The following is a 23644-nucleotide window of genomic DNA, read 5'->3' as shown; positions in this document are numbered from 1 at the left end:
TTCCTATAATTTCCTGATTCCTATTTCTTAGCCCTCTTACTAGCAGAATTATCTCCTTCGCCCGCACCATTTTCTCTCTTAAGTGAATCCGTAGGTGTGAGCTCTTCTATAATTGGAATGGAAGTTGCCCCTGGTTCGTCCACAGGAGTGTGAGGTAGGAAGAAGTCGTTTACATCGAAATCATCGTCGGCAATTGCATCGCTGTCTGTCTTCTTAGAGTTGGTGGTTGAACTAGTAGGAGCTAATTTGTTTATCCACTCATGAATCTGTTTAATTGATTCGCCCTGCTGGTTGATGTTATCTTCAACATTTTGCATCATGGAACTGTGGTTCTTGACCTTCTGAGAAGCGGACTCATTTAGTTGTTCGTTCAATTCTGGGAAAAACGTTCCAGGAGATGGCATTGAGTTAATAGGTGCCAAGTTCTGATTGGAGCGGTTCACAATCTCTTGGATGAATGGGTGCTGTGAGGCTACTGAAGAGTTGTGTGATGGGAGAACTGTAGGTGTCACATCTCCAGTTGCAGCTCCCGAGGTAGATGATGAGCCATTAGTAGATGGTTTATGTGCATGGTCCGTCAACATTAGTAACTTCTTAGAGGCGGCATTAGTAGGTTTGCTGATATTTGAGGTATCGTGCCGTTGAGGAGCGCCGGAAGACTTCTGAAACTCATCGTTGGTAGGTTCACTCAGAAGCTTTGAGTTGTTGCCATACACAGAGGCAAGAAAACGCATCATTTTTTCTAGTGTTTCTGCCTGTGTCTTGTGTCGCTCTCTTGCAAGGTAGTGTTCTTGCCAGAGCGTCTCATTATCTTGTCGTATCCTTCTAAGATCCTCAGATATCGCCATCTGGTTCATCTTTATAGTTTCCAATTCATTCAAAACAAGTCCAAAATCGATGTTCTCGTCATCTTCACCTGGCTTGGACTTATTTCGAACGATCTGATCCAGCAAATCTTCCCTGTCCCTAATGAAATTGGGATTCTCAAACTGCCACAATTCTTCGTTGGCAGTCAAAGAGCCGTTGCCCACATCCTGAACTTTGTGCCATCCGTACATGTTAAGCTGCCTCACAAAACTTGCAAAGTTATTGTGTTTAAAATATTTGGGCAAAACATGTTTCAAGAAATCTTCCCTGTTGGTGACTTGAAATGACTTCCCGTCTGGTAGCCATCGGATAAAAGCCTGATTACTTGGATCATGGACCATGTTCCAGAGTTTCATCACAAATGCAGGCCTTGTCTTTGGCCCAGAAGGTGTTGGTTTCTTCTTGGTCTTCCGGAAAGATTGAGGTTTCAGACCCTTATCACCAGCTTTTATCATGCTATAATAACCCATAGAATTAGGTAAAGCTGTATCAGATAGAGGTTGTAAAGGATCTGGGTAGATATTATTATCATATTTGTTGTATGCTACCAGTTTGTTGGCCGGCACAGTGTCCAATGAGCCCATTGCTGCCCCGTTACTATTTGTTCCGTCCCAACTTTGACTTCCGTTTCCTAACACATCCATTACGTTTGGTGTATCTCTAATTATATCTTCAATTTCCTCTATCTCAGGGGCGTTATTAGTTTGAACTTGCGGCATTCCTTCTGACGGCGAAGCCTGTTCGACTTTAGGAAAATCCGACATTGTATTGCGGGATTATAATGTCCTAAAAGAGATGAGAGATTTTGAAGTGTGTTAATATTGTATTGCTAGGTAGAAATAATGATTTTTTTCGAGGGAAGAGGAAGGCTAATGTCATAGTACTTGCTCGACCAAAAGTAGGAAGAGGTATTAATCTTCCTAGTTACACGACTGGCTGAATAAGTCACGGAGAAAGAAACCGTGAACTTGAAGAATACAGTCGAAACTCAGAAGAAGTCAACATACTAAACGCCCAATGAGAAATGAAAGCTTTAGTTGCCCATTGGGTAGATGGTGGATGACACTAGACACCCACCCCGCCTCCGTCAGCGTCAAACATCCAACATCCCTCGAATTGAAAGAGCCGTTCAAAGTTTCCATTTTTACGTAACTTCTAGCATCAAACCCTCTGCCCTTATATGAACCCGTGTGTAGATAATGGACATAGAAAATAGCCAGACAAGCAAGGTTGATCCCGGTAGCTCGCCCAGTTCGTTTTCAAAGCAGAACGCAGCTCCGAATGCCGATTCGGACGACATTTCACAGACTAATACATCACGTTCCAGCAAGTTACATGAACAAGAGCCTCCACTTTCAAATGGTTCTGAATTAGGCAGTCCTCCGCTTTCTAGTGGTCCAACAACATTCTACACACATTCTACAACGGCTCCCCCAAAAACAACTAGATTCTACAAGACGTTGGCTGACGGTTATCGAGTCTCGGATTCAAATTCAACTCACCACTATAATCCATACCTGTATCCACAGCATCGTACCAGGGCCAATCCACCTTTAGAGAGCATAAACATGAAAGGACGAAGTACACACTCTTCAACAAACCCATTATATCCACCTATTCCCACATTTACCATATCCTCTCAAGAGATGGAAAATCCATACAAGTTCATCGAATCAATAAGGGCAGAAGGAGAAAAATACGGGGCAGTCCGTGTGATACTAGAAAACTGGGAACATAAACTGAATATAAACACAGAACTTTTTTGGTTTAGGGCCCGCCGGCAGCTGTTGAACAGCCACAAGTCAGAAGTGGAGGCCAGAATGGAGTTTCATCAATCATTAGCCAGCTTTCTCAGAGAGAATAAAATCACTATTTCCAAGCTACCTAGTATAGATAAAAGGTCGCTTGATCTTTACCGATTGAGAGTCTGCGTTAAGCTTCGTGGGGGGTATGATACTGTATGCCAGAAGAAACTTTGGGCTCAAATCGGTCGTGAGTTAGGCTACAGCGGTAAGATTACCAGTTCTTTATCTTCATCACTTAAAAGTGCCTATCACAAGGTTCTTTATGGGTACGATTTACATATTGCAAAGCTAGAAGAAGAACAGAAAAATGTTGATTATAAGAAAGATAAAGAAACTTCTCCTCCTCCCGTGAATGGTTCGGTTCAAAACGGCAGCAGTGGGTCAAGGAAACACGAAACTGCTTCCACTGATGATCCTCCTACAAAGAAATTAAAGACTGACGAAAGCTCCGAGGATATTCCCATTATAATTGGATCAGCGATAGAATATAAAAGATCAAGAGATAAACTGCAAAAATTAGGATTCCCTACCTATTTTGACATGATGACAGACAATAGGAGTGGTATCACTTTTGACGATGAGCAAACTCTCGCTACGTACGATTTTTACAATTGGCACAAAGGTATGAATGTGGACGATGTATCTGCATATGACTCCAAGCTCTCTCCCCTCTATAATTTGCGCCAATTTTTCGACAAGAATCTCAAGTTTCAAGAGTTATTATTCGAGCGGTTCAAAGTTGCCTTTAATCCCACACCCAATGACTTGGAAAAGCTCTATTGGACTGTTGTTAAAGATAAAGATAGCAGTTATGAGGTCGAGTGCTCAGTAAGGATACCAACCAGTGTTCATGAGTCGGGTTTTAATAAGAATGAAAAGCTGCAGAACCATGTGAAAGAGAATACCAATCAAAATGGCTCACCTCCTGATACGCATGGGCTGTGGAATTTAAACAACTTTTTTGAAAATCAGAGTTCCGTTCTCAGATATTTACCTCAGTTCAATTCCATTAGCAAGCCTACATTGTCAATTGGAATGATGTTTGGTACTCAAAACTGGGTGGCAGAAGATCATTACCTTTACTTGTGTGATTACCATCACATTGGGGACACTAAAGTATGGTATTTTATACCTCCAAAAGACCATTTAAAGTATGAAGCATTACTAAAGGAGCATTTGAAGAATAACACACCTTCAGAGACTCAACCAGACTTTCAGATATATCAAAAGGACTTTAAAAATAGCGATTTCGTACAGTGCACTCTTGAGAATAAAATTCCCACTTCAAGAAATCATAGGAGATTCTCACACAAGAATGCTGCTTTTCAACCACTCCTCAAGGATCAAGATGAGAAAGTGTTGTATAGTCAAGATTTTTTTCTAACTCCAGAATTTTTAAAGGAGAAGGGCGTTGATGTTTATTCATGTTACCAAGAACCAGGTGAATTCATCTTCAAATTTCCCAAAGCCTATTCATCTACAGTATTTTTGGGATTCTCAACATCTGAATCTGTTAACTTTGCCCCGCCATCTTGGCTTTCAAAAGGATTGGAAGCTGAAAAATGGCTGCAAGAGCAAAACGTCTATCCATTATTTTCAATGTTTCAGCTGTTACTAAGCATTGCAAAGGAATGTACTGACCCGACTATTTTGAAGGAGTCACTGGATATGTATAAACCTTTGCTGAATAAAGTTCTCAAAGAAAGAAAAGAAGTTCGGCAACATTTTCCCAAAACTAATGAATTTATCAACAAGAACGCGTCATCTTACATCACAGATGCCTTGGAAAATTCTTTTCCCTCTAAGATAGTGATTATACACAATAACACAGAGATATCCTTGCCCTTAGAAAAAGCCTTAGAACGGAAAGATTATATTAATGCGCTCTTGAAACAGAATGCTGTCTTGGAGCTGCACTTGTTTGAGCCAGATGAAAGCCTGATACAGGCAATGGGCCTGTTTGCAACCTACAACCAAACACCGTTGGAATGGTATGAGAAATTGGAAGACAAGTTGACAGCAAGCTCCCAACCAAATATTTCCATTTTGCAGGAGCTATATCTAGAAGGGAAAAAAGTACTTGCAATCCATAATAACATACCGGAAAAGGCTAAAAAAGGATTTGAGTCATTAGAAAGTTTTGTTTTGGATGCTAACGACTGGTTAGATCAGGTCAGGGGATTTCTTAAGGTAAGCGATCCAATTTCTGAATCCAAAGACCTTTTGGTCGACAAACATCAGCTTACTAGCCACAGCCTGGAGGAATTCACTCTGCTTTTAGCGCGGATTCCAAATTTAAGATTTGAAGCCAAAGAGATTGATGAACTTCTCCAATATGGAAAGCTGGTTGAAGAATTTGAGATCCAGTTTCGCAAGCTACTTTTGGACCAAGAGCAAAAAGTTTCCATTTCCGTAATTGATTCTTTGGTAAAGAAAGGAAAACAATTTAGCGTGAACTTACCGTCGGTGGATTGTCTTGAGAAACTCATCAGAAGAAAAAAATGGTACTTGGCTGCTGAAAACGTTTCAGTGCATACTTCCCTAAGTGACCTTCAACATTTGGTACAAGAAGGCGAACAAATTTTAGACGAACATGATAGAGCTCTTAAGTTGGAACCACTGACCAAGTATTTTAAAGGCAGTCAACTTTACAATAAAGAACTTGAAGAATTTATCAAGTTGAAACCTATCGGGGGCTACGATGTTGACAAACTGAAGGAGTTGTATGATAGGAAGGACCGCTTTTCGGTTCAAAGTGAAGACCTACGGAAATTCATCACTGAGAAGAATGAAAGAAAGCAAATACTCGATGAGTGGCTCCAGGCTGTTCAACCAAAGATTGATCAGTTGAAGAATTTGCGAAAGCAAAAGCAATCTGCCGAACAAAAATTGGCAAATAACATCGAACTTTCTGAAAAAGAAAAAAAACTTTTAGAGTCTTATAAAGTGACAGGCAAACAAAACATCTTTTTAAAAGAGTTTGAGTTTGGACCCAAAATTTTTGAAGGTAAGGAAATCATTGAGAAAGCTTCTGGTTTGAATGTGAATGTTGCGTTTTTTAAAGAACAGGTTAAAAAAACTCAAGAATGGGCAAGTCAAGTTCAAAACGTGCTTAAGATCAACAAAGAGCAGTTAAAGCATAGGTTTAAACAGTGGAGAAACTTATATCTTAATATGTATAACCTTGACGATGGACAAAGTGAATTGTTTTGTTTTTGCAGAGAAGCAGATAGCGGAGTCATGGTTGAATGTGACGAATGTAAAGAGTGGTTTCACTTAAAATGCCTCAAAATGAATGATAACAAACCCGGGAACAATGAGATCTTTGTTTGCCCTTTTTGTGATCTCGATCAGTCTAGAAAAAGTACTGAGGAGTTTTTTCTGGCAGTCGAAAAGAAACCAAAATTTGAGCAGATAAGGCAGCTTGATACAGTTTCTGAATCTTTAATCTTTTATCCAGAAGGGTTTGGCCATTTCAAACTTTTGATGCTGGAAGTGTACAAGTTTCTGCAGATAGCAAACAGAGAGCTTTTACTGGGTGTCGAAAAGCCGAGGGCTAGATTTTTGATTCGCAAGTTCGTTAGTGGTCCATTTGTGATGGAAAGAGAGTGGGAAGCTTTTGGAGACCTAATTGGGAAAAGAACTAAGGAGGGATCGAAAGGATCTGTCGTTAAACAATCCACGCTAGACAAGAGTACTGTGGCTGGGAACGCAGGCAAGGTTTTGGAAAATGGAGCCATGCCCGATGCGGGTTCAACAGAAAACACGGAAGAAGGGCAGGGTTCCAATGGGACTGGATCTACTAAAATCAAGGTTGAGTCCCAAAATGACAGTTTCGAATCTCCTATTAAGGTTGAAAATGAGCAATCTTGATACAGCATAAGCTAGAACGATACATATTTCATTCGGTACAACCCACATATTTGGTTGATATTTGTATAGCACCCTGTCAGAGTTTTCTATAGACATTATAAAGACAGGCCAGACCATAATCTAAACTTTGACCCATGTAGATGTAGCTGAGCGCGAATTTTTCGGTACCTGCTCTCTCCTATCTTTTTCTTCCTTGGCTTGATATTCTTCACCAAGATGAGGCCTAGGGTGATAGACCAGACTCTTCTGAGACGAAATCTAATAAGGTCTCAGGGGATAAGTGCTAGCAACATCAACCAGATGTACACCCGCTGGTTTCATCACGATATACTTTTAAATCACAACCACAGCCACAATCAGACTCAAAACCAAACCCATACTGACCAACTGGGCAAAGAGAAACAACCCAGTCAAGGAGAACCTGACGAGATTTTGCCTCCCTTGAAACGAAATAAATCAGTTTTCAGTCATGTGAAAGATTTTTTCAACCCTCACTTGCCCATATCGCATCTTCAAGGTCCAAATTCAGGTAGCCATAGCCAGACACATACGGAAAGTTCATTTTCCAGCCTAACACATTCTCATTCCCATGGACACGTAGAAGCAGATCGTGCAATGCTTAGCAAGGAGGGAAAAAGGATTACTTGGATTGGCTTAGGAGTAAACTCTTCCATGGCTGTCGGAAAGTTCTTAGGCGGAATTTACTTCCATTCTCAGGCTTTGCTGGCCGATGCTGTACATGCTGTGGGAGACCTGATCAGTGACGTGTTGACGCTACTAACGGTAAGCTTCAGTAATCAGGTCCCTAATAAACTGTATCCATATGGATTTGGTAAAGTCGAAACTTTGGGTTCCATGTTGGTCTCCAGTATATTATTATATGCAGGTGTTTCCATTGGCTGGAGTTCCCTTATAGAAATTATTGGGCCTGCATTACCCCACAGCATAGTGGACACTTTAAGCTCCTTAACCCATTCACATAGTCACAGCCATGCAGTGAGCGCAGCCGTTACCGATGAGCAAGGAACTCAAGTTACAGAAGTAGCTGATATCAACGCTGCGTGGTTAGCGTTGGGTTCTGTTTTTGTTAAAGAGTGGTTGTTCAAGGCTACAAAGAGGGTAGGTGAAAAACTTGATTCTCAAGTTTTGATCGCAAATGCATGGCACCACCGTGTGGATAGCCTGACTTCCATCGTAGCTTTGGTTACCATCTCTGGTGGCTACTTCTTGAACATTTACTGGTTAGATCCTGTAGGAGGACTGTTAGTCTCTATGTTGGTCATCAAGGTGGGATTGGCAGGTACATTCCAGGCATTCAAGGAGCTTATAGACAAAGCTGTATCTCCTACAGACCCTCGTTACGTTAATATTGAGAATTCTATCAATGTGTCTCTAATGAAACACCAGCCAGAATTACTGATAAAAAAATTGGATGTTTTACCATCTGGAACCAATGTTGTCGCTAATGTTTCTCTGGGAGTAGGACCTTCCCATTCTTCATACGAAAATGTACTAACTCTGGGCCAGGTTGCTTCCCTATCTGAGAAACTGGAGGCGGACTTGAACACACAGCATGCTAACTTGAAGAAAGTTCTGGTCACTTTTGAAAATGCTAAGAAATAATTTATAGATACCAATACATTTTTATTTTCACTCTTTTATATGGCTATGGCTGTGGCCCTCTTCTTCCTCTTTAGAGATTTCTTCTCCACCTAACTCTTCGATAGTAGTGGCGACCAACTGTCGCATCACCTCATTCTCCTCTTCCTTCCCAGTAATGCAGACGGTATTGATTCTCTTTTCCACATGAGGATAGCTTCCAATTTTGATACTTAGCCCTTTCTCGATGACTTCCTTTTGCAGTCTGCCCAGCAACGGTGCTACCTGAGATTCTGGAAGTCGGGCTGCCACATAGTATTGCAGAAACTTCGTTTTGGGAACAAACGGCTTCACATGGGGAGTAATTCCATCCGTCAGTAGTTCTTGAAATAGCCTAGGAATGCCTGGTAGAATATTCAGTTTGTTGTTGATATTCACGATTGGCACCCAAAGGTCATTTGCGTAGTATGTTTTAACGAAATTGGAATCATTAGGATCATAGGGCAGTAAAAACATCCTCAAGTTAGCGTCAATCTGCTCCTGCGTGAAAGTGTTAAACTTAATTTTGTCCCCAATCTTTTCCAGGCATTTGTCGTAGGCAAATTGATCATGCTTAAGGCTCAATCCATAGGCCTTTGCGATTGAAGAATAAGTGATATCATCGTGTGTGGGCCCAATCCCTCCAGAAGTAACAATGAAATCAAACTTTGAGTCAAACTCTTTCACCGTGGCAATGATCTCATCTTCTTCATCAGAAATTATGGATATTTTTCTAAGATCAACCCCCAGATCGTAGCAATACTTGGCGAAAAATCGGGAATTGGTATCGGTAATTTTGGAGTTCAATACTTCGTCTCCGATGATTATACAACCTGCTGACTTAATGGACATTCTTCGTAGGCTATTTAGCATGTAAATTGCAAAAAAATACCAACCAGGTATGGAGCGTTATAGGAGGGTTGGTGAACCGTCTCTTGCCGCTTACTAACGGTATCATGCATCCAGTGGTCTCTACACCAGGTGGAAACTATCTTGGACCGAAGGTTAAACTTGTCTTCACCAAAACACTCAGCTCCTCTTCAATTCTTTTGATGATGTTTACAAGACTACCTTTCATTCCAGCATACGAGCGTCCGTAATATTAACTGTAGTCACCCTTGCACCGAAGCAGCTGAACTCAAAGTGAACCAAACGTTGTTCAGCAGCTTATTATCAGGCTTTCAAGATTTCAGCAAGCAGATTCATACTGCCTTGGTTCCACTGTTCAGTAGATAGCACTTGCTACTTGGAAACCTTTTGATCAACAGATCTTAGACCCCAACCGTCGTAAATTCTAATTGAGCTACACAACTTGAGAGGTTATGTATTGAAACTGGGTCACGTGACTGGCTCCACATTTTCAAAAAACTCTCATGTTCCATCTTTTTCCGTACACCATTCATACCAGATCAGAAGAACTATGAGTTTAAGTACTTTTAACGCCGAAGAAGCTGAAAATTTGGACGATATTGAGAAGCAATTTGCTGTCAAGGCAGTGACACAAGCTGAAACTTACTGGAATCTTCTCACCAAAATTCCTGGCACAAAACTCAAGCTTACTCCTTACGATGATGAGATTTTTGAGGCTTTATTGAAGGACTTTCCAGAGTTTGAAAATCCAGAATATGCCAGCAAGATCAATGAGGACGAAATGAAATCTCTGAGCGGTAAAGAGAGATGGAGAAAGTTCATGAAACCTTTTGAAGAAAAGATCGACGACTTCAATTTTGGAACCTTGCTCAGAACTGACAGTTCCAAAGAGTACGACCAAGAAGGAACTATTTTCGTAGTCCGTCTACAGTTCTACGCCATCGAGATAGCTCGTAACAAGTACGGACTCAACGATTGGATATCCCAAAAATAAATGCGATAACAATAGTGTTATACATATCAAATTAAGGCCTATTTATTGGTAAGACTATGTTTAGTTCATCTTCTTGACCAAGCTGTTGATGTGCTCTTCTCTGTTACCAGTAGCACCACCTTGAATGTAGTGGAAGAACTTTCTTCTGACACCCCATCCACCGTCTGGGTTGGAGAGTCTGAATGGATACAAGAAGTTGTTGGCTTGCTTGAAGTTTGGGCCAACGGTGTAGATCTCGTGGATCAAATCCTCAATGGAGATGATACCGTATTGACCTAAAACCTTCTCGATGATATCGTTGTCGGTCAAAGGAACTCTTTGTTTGTTAAGCTTACCGTATCCTCTCTTGTAGATCAACTCCCTAACAGTCTCCAGAGATGGGTAACCATAAGCGACGTATGGCTCAACCAATCTCAAAAGCTCAGCAGTGGCCTTAGTGATTCTAACGAAAACAGCGGCGTTGATTTGCAAAAGTCTCAACAACTGCAAAACCTTTCTTGGCTTTGGAGCAATCTTGTTGATACCCTTGATTCTAACAACAAGGACCAAGTTTGGCTCAGCCTCGACAAAGTATGAACCAGAGGCAGCAGCGTCGCTCTTAGCCTTCTCCAGAACACGAGCAGCTTCCTCATACTCCTCGTAGTACTTGGCAGTTCTCTCGGAAATGATGGCCTTCTTCTCCTCGTCCAACTAGAAACATGATGTTAGTAAAGAAACAAAATTTCAGACAATCTACAAATTTCGATTCCACTTCTCAGACTACCAGCTTACTTTCAGTCCCGAAAGATGGTTAACAAAACGACAACACTGCCCGAAAGCTAGTCGATTGAATATTGGTATCATCAGCAAATACTTGCTGGTGGTCTTCTGAGGCATGAAAAGGAATTATTAGACCAGTTTGGTGTGGTACTTACGGCAGCCTTAGCCTTAGCGTACTCGGCTTGTACTTGGGCAGTCTTCTCATCGACTTTCTCCTTCTTGACTAAAGTCTCTGGCTTCTGAACTCTGGAAAAAACTGTTAGTATGGGAAGAGCTACGAACTGACACCGTCATTCGCAGAATGAGATCGACAGAAGAAATTGGGCATGGCCACATATTTCTCATGTTAGAGCATAAGCTTTACTGCAAAAGCTGGTCGACAAACTTCAGCTATTTCTTGATCTTGAAATGGCAAAGATGTGATCGAGTCACCATTCTTGAACTGAGGGTTCTTGTTGCCTAACTTACCTTGGAGTCATTTTGTGTGAATAGGTTGGTATACGGGAAAGAATATCAGGTAAAAGATTGAACAAATTTTTCAGGATGGAGGAGGAGAGCGCGCGAACACAAAAAAAATGGGCGTGGAACGAGATAAAAGGGAAAAAAAAAAAGAACAAAATATATCATGTGATTTGCTCTAGGGCAACACCATAGAGGAGATTTTGACCTGAGAAAGTGATCGTAGCCAGGTATTCACTTACAGGATCACACAAACAATGTGGGACGACAAATTAGGATGCTTCTTCAAACTTAACGCCAGGTCTTCCGCACCGTCAGGTAATTACGACTTGCGCTTCTAGGCATCCTTCCTTTCGAGCTTCAACTAATGATATCTCCCCCGTAACTAGCAAAATAAATCCTAATCTACGTGTTAAAATACCTCATAGCGCCTTGCAGATTGTTGCGTTCGTAAGAAGTCGTTAAAATCCTTCTTGAAACTATTTCATTATAATGCAAGCATCAAAACGGAATTAGTACTCCAACGCTGCTGCTAGTGAATCTTAGTACGGAATGGATATTTCGCGCGACAATAGTGTTTTGGTCTTCCTACAGTTGAACATTCATTAATCGACATCTTGCTTTCATCCAAGGCTGATGAGTGTCGCTCCAGTTGTAGGGAACCGTCCTGATATATATGTATCACGTAAGTAATTTGTGTAGCCATCTTTGGCTTCAGTGTTAGATACTAACCGTCCATAGCCGATGGTCAAGTTGACTACAATCACTCCTCAGATAAGGAGTATGTTAGGTTAAGGGGTTTGGCAGATCAGGCGCATAAAAGAAGAACCGAGCTGTCTAAGCAGTCCCAGGAGGCATATCAGTCTGGTGATGGGGAACGAGCCCACCAGCTGTCTGTAAAAGCTAAGGAGTATCTGGCACAGGCGGACCAATACAACCGTCAAGCTGCAGAGTATGTATTTGTCGAGAATAATGCTGACAGCGAGGACCACGAAATCGATTTGCACGGACTCTATGTGAGAGAAGCTGAGTACATTGTCAAACAAAGAATCAGTGCCGCTGTACAGCGTGGGGAAAAGCGTTTGAGCATTATTGTTGGTAAAGGAAATCATTCTACTGATGGAGTAGCCAAACTAAAGCCTGCTGTTGAAAAGTTGTGTGAGGAGGCTGGGCTTCATCATGAGGTTTCCAAGAAGAATGCAGGAGTCATAGAAGTTGACTTAAGTGAACCTTCACGGATACCTGCGTCTTGGGGCCAACAGTCGTCGGAGCCTCAGTACGCCCAATCCCATGCTATTCCTACTGGGGTTTACAACCAACAACAGCAACAATCAGCACCACAACAGCAATCTGCCTCTTCAGGCTCCTCCATCGATTGGAAGCTGGTTGTCAGAGTTGTCAAGTCTATCATTAGATGTTTCAAATAACACGGCCTACGCCTATACATCAATAGATATTGCATTCCTCAGATTTTCTGCCGCGTGTTACGATGCTCTTGTTTTCTTGTTACACCTTTTATCATCTTAATCTTGTCGTTAGTAGATCGTGCAGCCCTAGAGTGTAAACTATGCTTGAACTTTCTTCTTTAGTCCCCCACTATTCCAGGAGGTGATTCCACCCTCTTTTTCTGTCGTTCTCACAGTTGTTCTAACATCAGCAATTCGCCTTTCTTTCTCTTCGATGCAGTGTAATATTTACTACATTCCTCTGAGTCATTGAGCAGAGGCTGTCCGAAAGTGATTGACTTCCTTATTTAACGTTGAGACCTGTGTCGGTGATGATTCTGACCTATTCTCGCCTTCCCATATATGGGTCCCATTCACCCTCTTTTGGAATCATTTCTGCCGCACTTTGACTCTTCGTAAGACTATGAGAGCAAAAGCAGGGGAGTTTTGGAAGGTTAAAGCAGAAGCCTGCGATCTTTCTAAATTGATTGTCGCATTACAAAAAGGTGAGTTTGGACGCTGGTAGCTTTTGGTGTTCTGTCCTTGGTTTGAGATTGCTGATTTACAGGCTCGTTTAGAAATCCTGCATTGATGGCTCACAGGGTTTTCGAGTCGTCAAATTTGTAACCGTTCCGTTCCATATGCTTTCTGTGGAAGCAACTTTCAGTCTAGCCGTCATGCATCTTTCTGGAACCACCCTAGGGGCTGAGATGCAACGGCAAGGCAGGTGATACGCTGTGATGCGTCACACAATTTATCCTTGACTTCAGTAACTTTTTAATAGGAGATAAAACTGAATGCGATATAGCCAGATCCATTTTTGCTAGCTATTGCTGGTTGCCCAACATTTCAGGTATAGCAAGATCACGTTTTGTTGTTGGCAGATCAATTCATTGGGAATATCAACCCAAATACAGAAAAGTCATGTCCATGAATGTTGAGGCCACGATCTGATTTGTAGGAAGAAAGCAAAGAGGACGACCATGTTTGGTATGAAGATCCTAATTAAGAGCCCAGAACACGTTCTAAAGCTTCGTGTTGCTCTAGCTGTGAATGTCGTGCTGTTGTATCAATAACCTGGCTCTTGAGGATGTTGTCGTTGCCCTTAAAATCTGTCCTGTGATCTCAGCATTTCTTGGACGACACCCACACCCCAGAAATTCAGCATTTTATCGGCTGTTGAAGGAAAAATTCAAAGTTCAAGTTGTTGCGCAGCTGTTGGGTGTAGCACATTCTTTTGAATACTGAACAGTAGTCATTATTGGGAGACTATGACTGTTGAAACCCATGAAGGTTGTTATTTTGGGTTTCTTTTAGGGAAACCTCTTGAGAAGAGCTGTCCACTGTCAGAATTCGACGTAAAACTGAATGGTCATTCATACCTAGGAGACTTACTTCGTTGTACACATAGTGTGAAGTGGCATTCAGCGATGAAAACTCTTCACCTATCTTCTCTTCTTCTACAGGTGGTATCAACGTAGTAAATACTCATAGCAGTATCTGGACACAATAGCATACTGACTGGAATGAGATGTTTCCTTTTTAGAAAGGAGAATGAAGCTGTGCACGATTTTTGAAAGGGCAGCTGTTCTTTGAAGTCACAATATCCAAGGAAGGTTGTATTCCTATAACCCAATTGGAGGTTCTTAGTTTCTTCCCTATACGTAGCATCCTTGCAAAAAGCAGCAAGATGTGGAGGGTATTCAAACTATTTTTGAGATTCCACAGGTATAGATCCTTTTTGATCTTATAAGATGAGAAGCTATTGCTGAAAGAAGTCACTCAAACAGAATCACATTTGCCAACCGTTTGATGGATCTAACTCTGAAAGTGTTCCATGACAAGATTGCTACGCAGATGTATTGTTGGATTTTGTCTTAGCTTGGATTGGACAAAGCTTCATTCAAGTCAGAAACAACTTTGCAAAGTGATAGGTTCAAGTTTAATCACCGTGATACAATGATCAGCTTGATATTATCGCCAAGAGAGTCTCCAAGGTGTCTTCATCGTCCAACCAGTTGCCATAAGGATAGCCTGGAGGTTTAGATGGATCGTAAAAATGTTGTTAGTGTGATATTTGCCTCAATATACGTCTGCAATATGTGGGCGAAGTATTTGCTCAAGTTTCGTTCTCGGCAAAACTGATCCACTGGACACTTGGCTTTTTTTCACTCCAGTAAGGATAGGAACTCAAGTTCAAACGAGTCACTAAGGCCTCAAAGGACCATGAACGAAGGGCTTTATCAAGGAGACTTGGTAGCGGTCAAAAATAGTGGACCTACGTGACAGTGCCAAGCTTTGGGTATGTTCCTGAATTTTATCAGCCTTGCTCAACACAGATGGCCTCAAGGTTGTTCAAACACAAGGCTCTACAGCTAACTATTGCATCCAGAGATTCATCTCTTCTTGCAGAGGCTATACTGGAGAGTATTCTGAAGAAATCAACAATGTCTGCTGTCACCTTTTCTGAATTTGAACCAGATCAAGTGTCTACTGGAGTGGGATACCTGTTTATTTTTAGATGACAACCTGGCATACAAGAAGATTGACTGCCCAGCACGGATCATAGGAGAATAGATGAGATACCTTTCTAAACAAAAGTTCTTCAAAGAAACTTAAGCTTGTTTGAAGGCTTTGGGTCCTGCGAACCGGAGGACGCCGGGGCTACGTGACGCCATACATTTGATTTAGTAACTTAGGTCAGAAAGTCCTGCCCGCTACAAGGCTTAGCTAAGATTATTCAAGAATGGCGGCGATCATTTGGTCTATTTGGAATTTGCCTCCTTTGGAATTCTCGGCGGCATGAATTACATGTTGAGGACTGGTCATTCATTCAGAAGGCATTTTTGTTGAATGCAGGTTAATTCAAACGGAATTAAACATTACGAGTCGAGACCGATCCAGTAACCAATGCGTTAAGAAGACATATTGTAGTGGTCAATTTCAAGTCGGAGAGCAATAGTACCACTCTTTTGCTGCTCTAACAATCGGTAAATTGGCTAGATTGAAGGAACTGCATTGGCACTTTCGTTCGATTACAAAACAACATGCGAGAGTAACTGCATTATGTGAATGCCACTTGCGCGAGGGTGCGCATTCCTTTGCTCTACTATCAAAAGAAAAAGTCTTTCCCACGACAATCGAGTAAACACAATTGCTTTTCCTGGGACAGATTAAAGCACCTATTGTTTAGCAAGTGAACGAAAAACATCTCTAAGTCCGAGATATCCACTGAAATGAGCCTCACTCTTCTCATTTGAACAAAGTAATTCGCGGGCAACGCATTAGTGATTCTGTGGTATATGCATAATGTATATTGAGTTGCTGGATTGAGCAATTTCGATCATGATGTAATTTTCACTTGCCGTGGGCCTCGGGAGGGTTCATCTGCGCATCAAAAATTGAAAAAATGGCGAAATCCGAAGGAAAAAGCTATCAAACCAATACTCACAAATGTTCGCTTTTAAGAAATGTTCATTTCGAAGAACTGTCACGAAATTGGGACAAGAATTGTGGTATTCACTTGAGCAAATTATCGTAGTGCGCATCTGTTCCCCTTAGGAAATTGGTACCAAAGGAACATCAATATGCACAGATGTTACCTCATACATGATGTGACACTGCTTAGCATTATTCTCGAAGAAGGGCAAGCAACATCCAAGATTTTTGTTTTTTTTTCTCATAATTATTATCTAGCATTCCTCACCTCGTTTAAACCGTAGTTGCTTAGTATACATAACTTTGCATAAAGGTACCTGTATGATACAACAATAATGCAGCCTCTACCAAGATTAATGTGCAAGGCTATTGTGTCAGGTGCTAAATCCCAGGGGGTGCGATGGTACCAGACAAATCAAATCAGCTTCACTACCCCATCTTCTTTGACTGAAAAATGATATAATATTAGTTACATTGTCTATGAAACTTCTCTTCAACTTATCTATTGAAGAAAAACTGTAAAGCAAGTTTTTTTTTTGCTTAGAATTGCCTGGCCAATAGCAACCCACATATATTGCCTAAATCAGAAATATGCATTTTTAATGCATAACGTCTCCTCAATTCTTTGGCGCATAGCAAACACTTCATGCAGTATACGTCTAAATCGCAGTAAACATTTCAGAAAAAGAAACGACGGTTGTTGATTCAACAAAACACACATGCATCATACATAATTGTTTATATAGCACATTCATTCCTTCATCCTCCTCCAAACTCTTTTTCTTACATATTTGCATATCCGCATATTCCATTTGAAGATGAACGAGAAGGACAAGGTATCGAATAGCCTCCCTCCGCTCAGCCATCTCATGCCCATGAACTCCATGGGCATGAAAAATGAGATCACCTCCGAAAATGGCTCATCAGTTGGAACCACAAACGGGATGGTTCCGACGGCGAAACATAGCTCCTCAGCTAGCACTCCTTTAACTTCTGTTCATAATAACAATGACGAATCCAATAACGGAAACATTGGTAGTCATGCTAATAGTTTCAACAACGCTAATGGTAAAGCCAGCGGTAGTCCCAACTTTCATACCGTTAGTGCCAACTATCCCCCCGAGGAACCAAAGTATTACTACAGTACCGAGTCGCAGGTCGCCTCCCAAGTTGCGTCCCAGTTGATGGCGGTTCCCCAAATGCCCGGACAATTATATCCACAAGGTATGAGCACTCAGTTTGTGTATCCGCAGATGGTACCTGCTCCGCCACCTCCACCTCAACCTCCTCAGATTGACCAGAATAAGCTCTATGAAAAATGCTCCTGTAAAAATAGTACCAATCGAATTCCAAGACCCCGCAACGCATTTATTCTATTCCGGCAAAAGAACCATCAGGCCCTTCTAGAGGAGGGAAATGTTATTAGAACAAACCCAGAGGTCTCCCGCGAGCTGGGACGTCGCTGGCGCAATCTTTCTCCTGAGGAAAAATCCTACTGGAATAAATCTGCTGAAGAAGAAAAGCGTCGTCATGCCGAACGATATCCTGGTTACAAGTATACTCCTCGTAGATCTTCAAAGAAAAACTGTCCATCATGTAAAGCCAAGCAAGCCATGAAAACGCACAGCCTCAACGTCCAATCATACTACGCTCAGTACCCTTCAGCATCAACAGCTGTTCCAGTGCCCATGTCTAACTCCCAGAAAAACATGAACAATCACACAGCCCAAATGCAACAGTATCAGCAAATGCATATCCAAAGCAGTCCTCCCATGCAGACTCAGTACCAACAGGTGAACACAATGCAACACGGTATGATTCCTCAGTACCAACAAATTCCAAGCACTCAAGGCCATCAATTTATACAGCCTCAGCAGCATCCTCAACCCCAGATTCATCCACAGTTCGATGGCTCACAATTTCCACAGACCTACATGGTTGCAATGCCTAAAGGAAACTCCAACGAAGCTGCACTTGCACAACAATTGCCAGTAGTAGAGCAACCAACTCTATTCTCTAATGATCGTACTGGTAGATCTGGGACTTTGCGAAAGCTGGTAGCCACACCTTTGCCTGGAATGAACGGGTCTACAAACCCTCAAAGCATTGTAAGCAATACAGTTGTACCTGATTCGTACCATCAAACACAATTAGTTGCCAGTGGTCAAAAAGCACTTCCGTCGATTAACAACCTTAAGAATCCAATAAGCTACAGTGAAGTTCAATGATGCTATTTAGCCGAAAATGGATTATGATTCTATATATATATATATTACGATACAAATTTTAAATTAGTGCATAATGGAAGAGTGACCGATTACAAATTATCGATGTCTAAAGTATTGTCGTGAAACTTCACATGGCTTAGATCTTGAACAACATATGTAGCCCCTGCAGCTTGCAAAACTTCTTTTCCAAATGATGATGCTATCCCTATAACAGTACATCCACTAGCAGTTCCTGCTTTGATTCCATTTGGGGCATCTTCAAATACTATGGGATGAGCGGGTTTCTTTCCGTATTTCTCAGTCCAAAGAGCCAATCCTTTGAGGTAGGGCTCTGGATGAGGCTTTCCGTTTGAAACGGACTGACCAGTGACGAAGATCTCAGGTTTTGTGACGCCAAATTTTGCTAATACCTTGGAAAACCAACCATTGGCCAAGAGTGGAGTTCCTGAAGTAACGACTAACCAATGGTCCTTGGGTATGGAATTCAAAAGCTGTGGTGCGCCAGGCACGGGTTCTGCGAGATCTGCATACTCGATGGAAATGCGCTTTTCGAACTCATCTCCTGCCTTCGAATTTGTGTTATCTATCTGTGGTAACCAACGGTCAAACGAGTCACCCGTTCGTACACCATGGTTGTTTTGCAGAAATTCTTCCATATTATAGTTGACATTGTATTCACTGAAGACTGATTCCCATCCCTTCTCAATAGCCTTGGTACTGAGTACCAACGTGCCATCAAGATCGAATAGGCAGAGATCGCAAGGAATTGAAACCATTATTGTTTGTTGATGGTTTTCACTTGAGTAGGGTCCTTATCTTTTATAGTTCTAAAAAAATGCACCCTATAGCCTGACAAAGTTGGCGGACACGGGATAGCCACGCCCGCCATAATAGGACATGTCCCAGAAATCAGTGCGCGATAGCGAAGTTTTTTTTTTTTCTACGAGCAGACAGAATCGGGAGAATCCCGAAGTTGGTTGGATGTCAAATGTGGGCAGTTGGATATCTGAGATCCGCTTATGCAAGGGTAATTGACCTCATGATTTGAAGGGAAATGAATTCACCGTCTTGGCTACCGGCCTGTAGTAACGCGGAAAAATAAAAGCTAAATGGTTTGAATGGACCCTAATGTGTACAGATGAGATGTTGTGGGATAGGCATCGGATTTTCTGGGAGGGGGAGGTGGGGGCACTGCTGTAGTTCGTTTAGTTCGTTTTCAAACCTGCCGACCTTTATTGTAATATGATAGATATGAGGAAGACGAAGTAGAAGATATTAGCTCAGCTTACGTGTTATCAATAGAATAATTTTGACAAGTCAAATGATATATAAATTGATCTTCATATCGTTCTTCGGTGTTTCCACTAACTGGTACCTTTAAGTCCACGAAACCTGTCAATATGGGTTGAAAAAGGTACACCTTCCTAGTACTGTTGGATGCAGAGTTTCAACATATAAAGATACGGTACTTGTTCTGTAGGTATGCTAGGAACAGCACTATTAGTACATACGTAGATCTTATTCAAAAAAGACCAATCACTATACCAGATGTTTATTACGACAACAGAAATAAGGTTAATAATTGATATTACAACATCTCACGGGTAAAAACAGCAGGAAGATCTTCATGATTTCATAGGGCGTATTCAATTGGCCTATACCGCCTTTCTTTTTCTTTTTTGGGCCAGGGTGCTGTATGACGAAAGCAAAAGCCAATATATGGTGAAACCGTCGAGTTTGCTATTATGGCCTTGCATTCGTCATTTACCACGGTTCGGTATCAGCGGTGTGCTTGGTATAAATCTAACACCAAATTTGAAAATATTAAGAGTATTTGAACTTAAGTTAAAAGAGCCGCATATTACTATATATGCGTTCTTCCCTGGTTAACAACTTGGAATGATTATCAACCAGAGGGTTTTTTCAAGCTAGAGAGCATCTATTAAGTAGATTGATCTCTTTGGGGATAAATTGTTACACTGTTTTGGTGATAATTCCGCACTTGCAACGTTGGTGTTCACGTATACCAGGCACACCCAAACCCATGGCTATAAGTTCGTACAGGTTCGTCTCGAAGAAGCCAACTAAGAAGAATGTAGATACCACAGACTGTACCTAGTGGTGGAGATCCGGTTGGTCATTCATTGATATTGACGGGGAGAAAGAATGAACATGCACTGGGCTATTGAAATTGTTTGCTTATTTCATGGTCGTCATTTCAATGTAACTAGCAATTCTAGTAGGTTACTTACAGACTCCACTCCTGTCATTCCCTTGCGAAGAAGGCAAATAAAATGATCCCCGGAAGGTCTGTGCCTCTCGATACAGCTCTAAGCCTTCCTATACAGCTCTAGGGACTGTTTCTTCGATCTAAGCATCAAAACAAGATAGTTCTCTAATCTCTTTCAACCGTAAATCTGAAGTTGAAAAACTGAACATCAATTACCTTAACCGAACGATCTTGTCGCATTGAGTAGAATGATCTCTCAGAAACGAACACAAGATGTAGCAGTTTTGGACTAGATCCCGATGAAAGTATCGTCACCAAATGCAAAAAAAGAGATTGCAGCACCTGAGTTTCGCGTATGGTCTCCCACTACACTACTCGGTCAGGCTCTTAGCAGCTTAACTACGGTTGATCGGACGGGAAACGGTGCTTTCTGCTAGATATGGCCGCAACCAAAATTTTGATGAGCAATTATCTCATAACATCAATTACTTAATACCAAACACATCAACGCCTGAGAATTTATCTCATTTACAGATCTAATACCAGGACTGTATTTACAAATGATAATTTTTTGGTGCTAGAGTATCCATACTGTATTCCATACAAGAAATTGGATAAATAGATAAACTATTGCGGTGCAATTAAGACACAGCAAACAACTGTGTGTACTTTTCTTCAAATAAAAGTTTCAACAATAGTTTATCAGTCTTCCTAGAATTACAAAGTCGATTAGCTCATCGGCCATAAAGAACATACAAATAGCAAGAATAGCATAATTCGCTAGTCTCCTTGAAAACCGACGTTGTATCAGTTGGGTTTGGATTGGTTCTACTGAATCAAGCGATCATTAAGTTCAAAAGGAGTTTGAGTTACAGTTATCTATTGTGGGGTACCGCAAGTATCTTTTATGGCACTTAACATGCGCAATAGAGCTTTCTTGCGTAAGCAGAACAGAACGAGCCACCTACGGCTGGATGGTTTCTGACCCGACGGTCCACTCCCCACATTCAAAGTCAGATGATGAAGCTGTCAAGACACCACAGTGTCGGTGTTTGGCTAAGTAAGAGAAGTCAATAAACGGTCGGCTTTTCATCATTCTTACGTAATTTTTGTGATAATAAGTATGGCTCGATTTACAAACATTAGGACGGATTAGGACCTTGAAGCCATAATTGCGTTATCAGAAGGTGCACCCAGCCGATATGGCATCCGAATTCAACGGTAGGATTGTGAGTATATATATACTCCCTGAAATAATTTCCTCAATCACAGTACATTTTACTAGAAAAAGAAATCATGTCTGCATCCATAAAACCTTCTCCAGTGGAAGACAAAGGCAAGGCTGTTAAGTACGAAAAAAATATTTGGCGTTTTGACGATGCGATCCATTTCTCACCTTCTTCAGATATCGTTAGAGAGGATGGAGTGTTAACAGTGTCGAAAAAGGCTCAGGAGACTTCCAATTATCCTCAATGGTTACCCACCTGGGATCCGAAGTTGAGTTTTGAAGATGAGCCTCCTTTTAGCCACGTTGACCGTGGATTTTTTGCAGACCCTGGCCTCAAGAGATTGTTTCCTGAAGGAGGAGCCCACAAGATCAGCAACATCACTCCGAAATTGGGATCTAAAGTGGAAGGGGTGCAGCTCTCACAATTGACCCCTGATCAGAAAGATGATCTGGCTCTTTTCGTTGCTCAGAGAGGAGTTGTCGTATTTAGAGATCAGGACTTGCGGGATAAGGATTTGGGAGAAGTCAAGAAATTTGGGCAACACTTTGGTCCCCTTCATATTCACCAAACATCAGGCGCTCCGGAAGGATACCCCGAATTCCATATCACTTTCAAGAGAGCAGGCCCTCCTAATACGTTTAGAAATAAAATTTCCGCTCCTGGATGGCATTCGGATGTTACCTACGAGTTACAGCCAGCTGGAATCACTTTTTTTGGTCTGATAGAAGGTCCAGAGGCAGGAGGAGACACTTTGTTTGCCGACGCTATCGAGGCCTATGAACGATTGTCGCCAAGTTTCCAGAAATTTTTGGATGGCCTCCGTTTGATCCACTCTGCCCGCGCCCAAGCAGAGGATTCATTGAAAAAGGGTTCTATTCAACGGAAAAAGTTTACATCTGAAACAGTTCACCCATTAATTAGGTATCACCCTGTTTTAAATAAGAGATCTATCTTTGCTAAAGCTTTCGGTACAAAAATTGTTGGACTTAAGCAGGAAGAAAGTGATCTGATTTTGAATTTCATTCAGCGTTTCATTGCTACTGCCTTGGACCTGCAACTACGTGCATCATACGAACCAGGAACCGTGGTTGCATGGGATAACAGAAGAGTATTTCACTCAGCTGTCAATGACTTCGGCGAAGATGATCCTGCAAGACATTGTTTCCGAATCACCCCTCTTGCTGAAAGGCCAGTAGGTTCAAAAGAAGAGTATGAATCCTGGTCTCCTAATGGAAGGGAAAGAACTGTTGAAGAATGGGAGGATCTGTATAAAGACGGTATTCCAAACTTGAAGGAAATCTTTTTGGGAAACCTGGATTAGTTTTTGTACCTTAGTTAGTTGATCACTTTGGTAATACCATGAAATCGTTTGGAGTCTGAGTGATTCAATCTTGAAGGTTGATGATGGCATAGTGTATGAATCTGCAGTTAAGGTTTTGTTCTCGTATCGTTCTTGTTAAGTTTAATTCTAGGGATTTGTCAATTGAATTTGCTGATCTAGACTGAAAAACGCAACGCGTGGAGTACTCCAGATTCTGTATGATGTTTATCTTTACCTTTGCTGTCTGAGGCTGTTCAAGCGGTAAATAAGTTAGCATACCATAATTCAAAACAGCATTAGATGGGTCATTCTCAGGTAGCTAACCGGAGGCTTTCAGTTTGATTATTAAGATTGCTTTATACGCTCGTAGCCCACAGCTTTGCTCACTGACCAAAAATTTGGAGGCCGACTGAAACGCTACCGCTCATCCAGGGATATTTACGAATAATACAGACTGCCACAAACAATAACAGTTATCTAGGGAACTA

The 23644-nt window shown here is 41.5% G+C and overlaps 14 protein-coding genes across 14 annotated transcripts; 10 read left to right on the top strand and 4 right to left on the bottom strand.

The window, feature by feature from the left end:
• Positions 1-20: 20 nt before the first annotated feature.
• On the bottom strand, positions 21-1631 carry PAS_chr2-1_0026 (Trimeric heat shock transcription factor, activates multiple genes in response to stresses that incl; the record flags this gene model as incomplete). The annotated part of the gene is made up of 1 exon (XM_002490861.1): positions 21-1631. One exon carries the CDS (start codon positions 1629-1631, stop codon positions 21-23), a length of 1611 nt encoding a protein of 536 aa, XP_002490906.1.
• Positions 1632-2066: 435 nt separating this feature from the next.
• Positions 2067-6545, top strand: PAS_chr2-1_0025 (Non-essential protein of unknown function, contains ATP/GTP-binding site motif A; the record flags this gene model as incomplete). Its single annotated transcript, XM_002490860.1, has 1 exon — positions 2067-6545. The coding sequence occupies one exon, from the start codon at positions 2067-2069 to the stop codon at positions 6543-6545; it is 4479 nt and encodes a 1492-aa protein (XP_002490905.1).
• Positions 6546-6761: 216 nt separating this feature from the next.
• On the top strand, positions 6762-8168 carry PAS_chr2-1_0806 (uncharacterized protein; the record flags this gene model as incomplete). The annotated part of the gene is made up of 1 exon (XM_002490859.1): positions 6762-8168. The coding sequence occupies one exon, from the start codon at positions 6762-6764 to the stop codon at positions 8166-8168; it is 1407 nt and encodes a 468-aa protein (XP_002490904.1).
• Positions 8169-8195: 27 nt separating this feature from the next.
• On the bottom strand, positions 8196-9056 carry PAS_chr2-1_0024 (uncharacterized protein; the record flags this gene model as incomplete). Its single annotated transcript, XM_002490858.1, has 1 exon — positions 8196-9056. One exon carries the CDS (start codon positions 9054-9056, stop codon positions 8196-8198), a length of 861 nt encoding a protein of 286 aa, XP_002490903.1.
• A 547-nt stretch (positions 9057-9603) lies between these two features.
• On the top strand, positions 9604-10047 carry PAS_chr2-1_0023 (uncharacterized protein; the record flags this gene model as incomplete). The annotated part of the gene is made up of 1 exon (XM_002490857.1): positions 9604-10047. The coding sequence occupies one exon, from the start codon at positions 9604-9606 to the stop codon at positions 10045-10047; it is 444 nt and encodes a 147-aa protein (XP_002490902.1).
• A 60-nt stretch (positions 10048-10107) lies between these two features.
• On the bottom strand, positions 10108-10923 carry PAS_chr2-1_0022 (60S ribosomal protein L7; the record flags this gene model as incomplete). Its single annotated transcript, XM_002490856.1, has 2 exons — positions 10108-10737; positions 10819-10923. The coding sequence occupies 2 exons, from the start codon at positions 10921-10923 to the stop codon at positions 10108-10110; spliced, it is 735 nt and encodes a 244-aa protein (XP_002490901.1).
• Positions 10924-11522: 599 nt separating this feature from the next.
• On the top strand, positions 11523-12692 carry PAS_chr2-1_0021 (Hypothetical protein; the record flags this gene model as incomplete). Its single annotated transcript, XM_002490855.1, has 2 exons — positions 11523-11583; positions 12007-12692. The coding sequence occupies 2 exons, from the start codon at positions 11523-11525 to the stop codon at positions 12690-12692; spliced, it is 747 nt and encodes a 248-aa protein (XP_002490900.1).
• A 442-nt stretch (positions 12693-13134) lies between these two features.
• Positions 13135-13664, top strand: PAS_chr2-1_0020 (Hypothetical protein; the record flags this gene model as incomplete). The annotated part of the gene is made up of 2 exons (XM_002490854.1): positions 13135-13216; positions 13519-13664. 2 exons carry the CDS (start codon positions 13135-13137, stop codon positions 13662-13664), a joined length of 228 nt encoding a protein of 75 aa, XP_002490899.1.
• Positions 13665-13763: 99 nt separating this feature from the next.
• Positions 13764-13958, top strand: PAS_chr2-1_0019 (Hypothetical protein; the record flags this gene model as incomplete). The annotated part of the gene is made up of 1 exon (XM_002490853.1): positions 13764-13958. The coding sequence occupies one exon, from the start codon at positions 13764-13766 to the stop codon at positions 13956-13958; it is 195 nt and encodes a 64-aa protein (XP_002490898.1).
• Positions 13959-15049: 1091 nt separating this feature from the next.
• Positions 15050-15235, top strand: PAS_chr2-1_0018 (Hypothetical protein; the record flags this gene model as incomplete). The annotated part of the gene is made up of 1 exon (XM_002490852.1): positions 15050-15235. The coding sequence occupies one exon, from the start codon at positions 15050-15052 to the stop codon at positions 15233-15235; it is 186 nt and encodes a 61-aa protein (XP_002490897.1).
• Positions 15236-16966: 1731 nt separating this feature from the next.
• PAS_chr2-1_0017 (uncharacterized protein) lies at positions 16967-18376 on the top strand (the record flags this gene model as incomplete). Its single annotated transcript, XM_002490851.1, has 1 exon — positions 16967-18376. One exon carries the CDS (start codon positions 16967-16969, stop codon positions 18374-18376), a length of 1410 nt encoding a protein of 469 aa, XP_002490896.1.
• Positions 18377-18465: 89 nt separating this feature from the next.
• On the bottom strand, positions 18466-19152 carry PAS_chr2-1_0016 (2-deoxyglucose-6-phosphate phosphatase, similar to Dog2p, member of a family of low molecular weight; the record flags this gene model as incomplete). The annotated part of the gene is made up of 1 exon (XM_002490850.1): positions 18466-19152. One exon carries the CDS (start codon positions 19150-19152, stop codon positions 18466-18468), a length of 687 nt encoding a protein of 228 aa, XP_002490895.1.
• Positions 19153-20905: 1753 nt separating this feature from the next.
• PAS_chr2-1_0015 (uncharacterized protein) lies at positions 20906-21043 on the top strand (the record flags this gene model as incomplete). Its single annotated transcript, XM_002490849.1, has 1 exon — positions 20906-21043. One exon carries the CDS (start codon positions 20906-20908, stop codon positions 21041-21043), a length of 138 nt encoding a protein of 45 aa, XP_002490894.1.
• Positions 21044-21902: 859 nt separating this feature from the next.
• On the top strand, positions 21903-23156 carry PAS_chr2-1_0014 (Fe(II)-dependent sulfonate/alpha-ketoglutarate dioxygenase, involved in sulfonate catabolism for use; the record flags this gene model as incomplete). Its single annotated transcript, XM_002490848.1, has 1 exon — positions 21903-23156. One exon carries the CDS (start codon positions 21903-21905, stop codon positions 23154-23156), a length of 1254 nt encoding a protein of 417 aa, XP_002490893.1.
• Positions 23157-23644: the final 488 nt, after the last annotated feature.

Source organism: Komagataella phaffii, chromosome 2 (assembly GCF_000027005.1).
Source record: "Komagataella phaffii GS115 chromosome 2, complete sequence".
Taxonomy (NCBI): domain Eukaryota; kingdom Fungi; phylum Ascomycota; class Pichiomycetes; order Pichiales; family Pichiaceae; genus Komagataella; species Komagataella phaffii.
This window is presented reverse-complemented; position numbering and strand designations above follow the sequence as displayed.